General features: G+C 43.3%; 2 protein-coding genes across 2 annotated transcripts in view; one reads left to right on the forward strand and one right to left on the reverse strand.

The window, feature by feature from the left end:
- Window positions 1-6,888, reverse strand: part of rnf207a (ring finger protein 207a) — a 27,385-nt gene that overhangs the window by 19,518 nt on the left and 979 nt on the right. The window contains exon 3 of the mRNA XM_032513652.1: window positions 478-610. Coding sequence (XP_032369543.1) covers window positions 478-610 — 133 coding nt within the window. The remainder of the gene's footprint in view (window positions 1-477; window positions 611-6,888) is intronic.
- Window positions 2,488-4,257, forward strand: zpr1 (ZPR1 zinc finger). Its single transcript, XM_032513655.1, has one exon. It carries the CDS (start codon window positions 2,652-2,654, stop codon window positions 4,011-4,013), a length of 1,362 nt encoding a protein of 453 aa, XP_032369546.1. The 5' UTR covers window positions 2,488-2,651; the 3' UTR covers window positions 4,014-4,257.

Consider the following 6,888-nt stretch of genomic DNA (forward strand, 5'->3'; position numbering starts at 1 on the left):
ATTCAATTTTATAGCATTTGAAAAATTGGAAGTGGTTTCAAAATAGTGGAAAAGTAGAGTAATAGCTGACATATTCCAGGTTGTGATTACCCATTAACATACTGTCCATTCCTTTAATTTCAGTCAAAACAATTCCTAATTTCTGCTTTTCTAACTAAAACATTGGGCATAATTTCCTATAAATGAGGTTTATTGACCATAAATTCCAAAAATAACTATAAAACTTAGTAAAAGTTAGTAGTTAGTAAAAAGTTAGTAAGTTAGTGTTATGTAGTGTTGAAAATGTACAAAAAAAAGTGACAAACATTGGAAAAAACTGTTGAAAAATGGGACAAAAACGCAAGAAAACGTTTTTAAAAATCATTAAAAAAAGCCTCAACAACAACAAAACTGTTGTTAAAATGCAGACCCGACTTATGGGTGACCTTTCCCTTAATAACTATGGACATTGATGTGGTTCTGTGTGTTAATCCATACCTTTGTGTTACTTTCCTGGTCACAGTTGGCACACTGCACCGTCTCCTCGGCGTCGGCGTTGTTGTCCACCAGGAACTTCAGCAGACGGTCCTCTGGTGGGAGGGAGCTGGTCCCTTTCACTATGGATGGACAACTGGGGCCAAGACAGACATTCGGACAGCCTGAGACAATCATTAAATTCATCATCACAACAGTTATACGGCCAACAAGCATCTGTTTTGCTCTTCACGTTGATTTTATTGCCAGTAATAATTAAAATGACCCAATCTGATGAAAACCAAGAATGAAATTGAAGTAACAAGAAGAACCGTGACTTCTTGTTGTGCTTCTGTTTTTTAAGTGGTTGTCTGTCACTGTGTGTGTCTGTATGTGCAGAGTTTGACACTAAAAGACTGTTTTCATCTGCTGAAGGAAGAAAGTTTCCTTTTGCTCGCCTTAATTCTGAGTTAAGATGCATGGGCAGGATTTCGTGGCATCACAAGTCATTTGGGAACCAATCGTGGTTCCATGAGCAACTTTGAGAACAAAAGTCGGATGTGAAAACTTGAAACCTCCTCTAGTGAAACTTAAGTAGTGAACTTTTGAAATGAACAATGTCCATCCATCCATCCATCCATCTTCATCCGCTTATCCGGTATCGGGTCGCGGGGGCAGCAGCTCCAGTGGGGGGCCCCACACTTCCCTTCCCCGAGCCCCATCAACCAGCTCCGACTGGGGATCCCGAGGCGTTCCCAGGCCAGTTGGAGATATAATCTCTCCATCTAGTCCTGGGTCTTCCCCGAGGCCTCCTCCCAGCTGGACGTGCCTGAACACCTCCCTAGGAGGCGCCCAGGAGGCATCCTTACCAGACGCCCGAACCACCTCAAGTGGCTCCTTTCGACGCGAAGGAGCAGCGGCTCTACTCCGAGCTCCTCTCGGATGACTGAGCTTCTCACCCTATCTCTAAGGGAGACGCCACCCCCCCTCCTGAGGAAACCCATTTCGGCCGCTTGTACCCATGAACAATGTATGACACATTTTTCTCCAATGGGAGACATGGGAGCTGTAAAATGGGCTGTGTTTATGTAGCGCTTTTCTAGTCTAGACTACTCAAAGCGCTTTTAATTAGTTAAATTAATTAAGTAATTAATCAAGAACCATTCACCATTCACACACATTCAGAGGGTAAAAATATGTATAAACAAATCCATGAAGAGAGCAAAATAAAAATAACAAAAATTGAAAAATAGAAATAGAAGTAGAAATGTGACAGACTTACAAACCTCGTTTTCGTTATAATTTGTATAATATGAGACCAAGTAAAAAAGTGATAAATACAATATAAACAAATCCACGAAGAGAGCAAAATAAAAATGAGAAATATAAACAAAAATGTGACAGACTTAAAAACCTTGTTTCTTTCCGTACTACTGTAATTTTTTAAAATATTTTTTACATTAAGAAATAAATTTACAAACGTTCAGTCATCACAGCTCATAACATAAGATTATAGAGAAACATAATTGCAACTTAAACAATACGAGACCAAATAAAAAAGTGATGCGCACAATATAAACAAATTCATAAAGAGAGCAAAGTTAAAAATAATAAAATATTAAAAACATTGATAAAAATAAATATTTGACAGACTTACAAACCTCTTTTCTTACTTTATTATTATTTAGAAATACGTTTATAAAAACTTGATTTAATGAATTTTAATTTGTTTATTAATCCCCAGTGGGGAAATTCCAATTAAGATAAAATAAGATTATAGAGGAACATAATTACAATTTACATTATAAAAAAGTTTTTGAATTTTTTTTTAAAAAGCGATAAGTACAATGTAAACAAATCCACGAAGAGAGAAAAACAAAAATAATTAAAAAAAAAATATATATATATATAAATAAAAATGTGACAGACTTACAAACCTCGTTTTTTCCTGTACTACTTCAGAATACCTGAAGGGGGCAGCAGTGACGTCAAAAACACCACCACCATAGAAGAAGACAATGCGGAAGAACCTGTAGAACCCAACCGGATGTTGCTCACAGATATCGTGCGTGTGCTTGGCTGAGGCTCGGCGGTGTGGCGGTCTGTCACTCAGAAAGTTCCAGAAGAAATACAGCCGTGGACGCGGAGACGACGAGCGGGAGCTCCACGGTTAGTTTGCGGAGGGGAAACGTCCCAACATGTCGGTTATTTCCGAGGACAATGTGCGAGGGGAGGGCACCGAGAACCTCTTTAAGGAGATAAGCGCCGACGGCGCGGACTGGCAGCCCACGGAGATCGAGAGTCTGTGTATGAACTGCTATAAAAACGGTATGACACGTCTGCTTTTGACCAAAATCCCGTTCTTCAAAGAGGTCATCATCAGCTCTTTCAGCTGCGCTCACTGCGACTGGTCCAACACGGAGATCCAGTCCGCGGGCCGGATCCAGGACCAAGGCGTGTGTTACACACTCAAAGTGAAAACAAAGCAGGACTTGGACCGGGAGGTGGTGAAATCGGACAGTGCGACCACCAGAATCCCCGAGCTGGACTTTGAAATCCCTCCTTTTACCCAGAAAGGGGCGCTTTCTACCATCGAGGGCCTGTTGGACCGAGCGGTTTCGGGGTTGGAGCAGGACCAGACTGTCAGACGTGTAGCGGACCCGGAGGTGGCTGGGAAAATAGACGAGTTCATCCAGAAGCTGAGGCAGTTAAAAGAAGTGGAAAGCGAATTCACCCTGGTGATAGAGGATCCGTCCGGCAACAGTTTTGTGGAAAACCCGAAGGCCCCTCAGAAAGATGATGCTCTGACTGTGTCCCGGTTCAAGCGGACCATGCAGCAGGATATGCAGCTGGGGCTGCGGGCGGATGGGGACTTGGAAGAAGCAGCAGAAGAAGAAGAGGAGGACCCGGCGGCCAACGACATAGACGCCATGAGAGACGAGGTTTTGGCCTTCAACACCAACTGCCCTGAATGCAACGCGCCGGCCGCGACCAACATGAAGCTGGTCCAGATCCCCCACTTCAAGGAGGTCATCATCATGGCGACCAACTGCGACAGCTGCGGCCACCGCACCAACGAGGTGAAATCGGGCGGGGGGACAGAGGAGATGGGGACCAAGATCACCCTGCACCTCACCGACGTGTCGGACATGACCCGGGACGTGCTGAAGTCGGAGACGTGCTCCGTCGCCATCCCCGAGCTGGAGTTTGAGCTGGGGATGGCAGCCGTGGGCGGCAAGTTCACCACCCTGGAGGGGCTCCTGAAAGACATCAAAGACCTGATCATCTCCAAGAACCCCTTCATGTGCGGGGACAGCTGCACCGCCGATCGGCAGCAGAAGCTGAACGCGTTCGGGGACAAGATAGACAAGATCATGGCCGGAGAGATGGACGTCCACGTCGTCCTGGACGACCCAGCGGGGAACAGCTATGTGCAGAACGTGTACGCCCCGGATCCAGATCCCGAGATCACCATCGAGAAGTACACCCGCACGTTTGAGCAGAACGAAGACCTCGGCCTGAATGACATGAAGACTGAGGGGTACCAAGAGGACAAATGAAGTCCCAGCACCACCTGAAAGGACTAAATGGACTAAATGTCTTGTCAAAAAAGCCAGAGCGATCATATTGCTCCATGTTTTTGTTCCATTTTCAGACATTTTAAGTTAAACGCTGGGTTGTTTCAGGCAGAATATTTATCAATGACAGGAATTCTAAGTTGCACCGTGAAAAGAACACGCTAGCCAATAAGTGACATGATTTGTAAAACATATGGATAGTGCTGTTATTAAAGAGAAATCATTTCCCCTTAACTCATTGTTTGTTGCATTCTTGTAACATTCCAGAAGATGGCGCCCTTTAGTCTCTGATTAAAATAATGCTTTTTCTCATTTAACCACACACTGACAAATGCACAACATCAGCTAAATACATTATGTAAATTTATAGTTTACCTCTAATTCACCTGCATTAATTAGTCCGAGGAACAAAGCCAGATTGGATGCTGTAGTATGATAAACAGACTGGGGGGGGGGGGGGGGGGCTGGGGTTTAGATTAATGTCTGGGTGCCTTTTACACATTAACAGCTGCAGGATCGTCTTGGTATGAATATATATTAGTGCTGCAGCTCACCATTATATATGTTATCAGTTCATTTATTAATCATTTTTTTGAAGTAGTATTTCCCAGAATCCAAGGTGGCATCTTTATATTTCTTCCTTTATGTCTCCCATCAATCCCAAAAAATACTCACCTTGGGTCAAATTGACCCCATTTTCATTTTTTTGTTGTCACAAAAAATGGGCCATTGAAATATTTTTTCTAAAATGTCAACATTAAAAATATCAAAAACAACTTTGGGAAAAAATTTTAAAAAAAAGCACCCACAACATTGAAAAAGTGACAAAAATGTCAGAAAAAACAATAATGATGTTGAAAAAAAAAAAAAAAGCAACCAAAATGTGTTTTTTTTTTTCATGGTTGACGGGAAGACAACACAAGGGTTAACTAGTCCTGATTTCAAGCCAGTTTTAGTTAACCCAAAGAGTTCAAACATGACTATTAATAATTCATATTAATAAAAAGGACTGCAGTGGCCAGTTCCTGTGTTGTTCGCCCCAATTTGCACAGGCCTGTTGGATTTAATCATAATGCAGTTTGCCTCATTTGGATTCAGCTGCAGTGACATCCCTCGGCCTCTCTGCTGTGCGTGTTTTATCTCGTTTTCATAGCAACGGGGATCTGTCGTGCTCTACTAATAGCAGAGCAGTGGATTCCTAGATTACACGGTTCCTGAGTGAGCAGCTGTTAGAAATAGTATCTGCCGGGCAGCGGGCCCCTGTAGCCTGAGCCCGGACAACTGCGCCCACAGTGTTATTTAGTCCACAGAAAACCAATGATTACCTAGGTTCTCCCCCCCCCCCCCCCCCCCCCCCCCCCCCCCCCCATCTCTCAGTGCATTGTCCAATGTGTGTATTACTTTCAATCAGCGATGCAGCTGAGCAGCACACAGTCGGAAATCGGAAGGTTGGTGGTTCGATCCCCGCCCCTGCAGTCATTGTCGAAGTGTCCTTGGGCAAGACACTGAACCCCGAGTTGCCGCATCGGAGTGTAAATGTGTGTGAGTGTTTATCTGATGAGCAAGTGGCACGGCCCACAGTGTATGAATGTGTGTGAATGGTGAATGTTTCCTGTAGATGTAAAAGCGCTTTGAGCAGTTGTTAAGACTGGAAAAGCGCTATATAAATACATTTACACACACTATCTATCTTAATATCGAAAGGCATATGGATGATCTGTCCACCCTAACATAGGGGGGATCAATAAAGACTATAACATTTAAAATCAAATTACATACTTACTTTGTACATTTTATGACACACCAGCTTACATTGTTTTTTTTTGTTTTTTTCATTTCACATGTATGTCATTTTATTTACTTATTCAGGATATGCTTTAAACTTAAAAGAGGACCATGGGTCTGGGGACGGAGGAGGGTTTTGTTGGCTATTTAAGTCCATAAAAAAAGAAAAGACATTGTATTCTTGTATGCACTTTATGTCTGAGTCTTGCACTTGATAAATAAAAGTTATTAAAAAAAAAAGGCAGATGAATGTGGATTCAGGTTCAGCCATCAATTTGATTCACAACAATGACCTCATAGTATAGGGTCATGTGGTACAATCCTGGGTGTGTATAAAATGTAACATACAGTATGTTGCCTAGGCCAAAACACTATTTTAAGAGGACACCAGTCCTCATTGTGACTCATAAGCACTGCATGGTGGTGCTGTGTAGTACTGGTCCCTGCATGTGCGGGCTATGTCTCTAATTATTACCTATTGATTTTCTTTTCAATGTGTACGTATGATTTTTTGGTGCGCATGTCACATTTTGTGGACACCAGTATCCCCCTGGGATAATAAAGGGAATCAATCAATCAGTTAATGAAACCGTCTCTTTAAATGACATGACCCGTGCAGTTGAGATTAATGCCGTGGCAACGGAACCCATCACAATTTAAATGTCTGCATCCGCACAAAAAAGAGAAAAATCGGGGTTAAATTGTATCAGACGCAGCAGAAAAGGCTCCCTTATAATCACTCTAAAATGTTTCTCCCTTTGTGATTTGATGGGGGGAGTTCATACTGCAGACCTGAAGGTGACTGGGAACCACTAGTCAGTCCTTAATAGGGAATAAAATGGATTGGCATCATGTGACTGCTTTTGATTGCCCTAAGCTGCTGGCACCAGTGCCAAATACCAGTATGCTTTGTTTGCTGTGTGACTGGTCTTAGAGGAACTTGCTGCCCCCGTTGAGCGCTGGGGCCAAATCCGAGACTGGGATGGTCGACCCTGCACCTGCTCCAGCCACTCAGGTCTGTCCTGCTCAGACCAGCCCAGCAATGGGTCACCGAGCGCCCCCCCCCCCCCCC

The sequence above is a fragment of the Etheostoma spectabile genome, chromosome 4 (genome assembly GCF_008692095.1).
Source record: "Etheostoma spectabile isolate EspeVRDwgs_2016 chromosome 4, UIUC_Espe_1.0, whole genome shotgun sequence".
NCBI classification, from domain to species: Eukaryota; Metazoa; Chordata; class Actinopteri; order Perciformes; family Percidae; genus Etheostoma; species Etheostoma spectabile.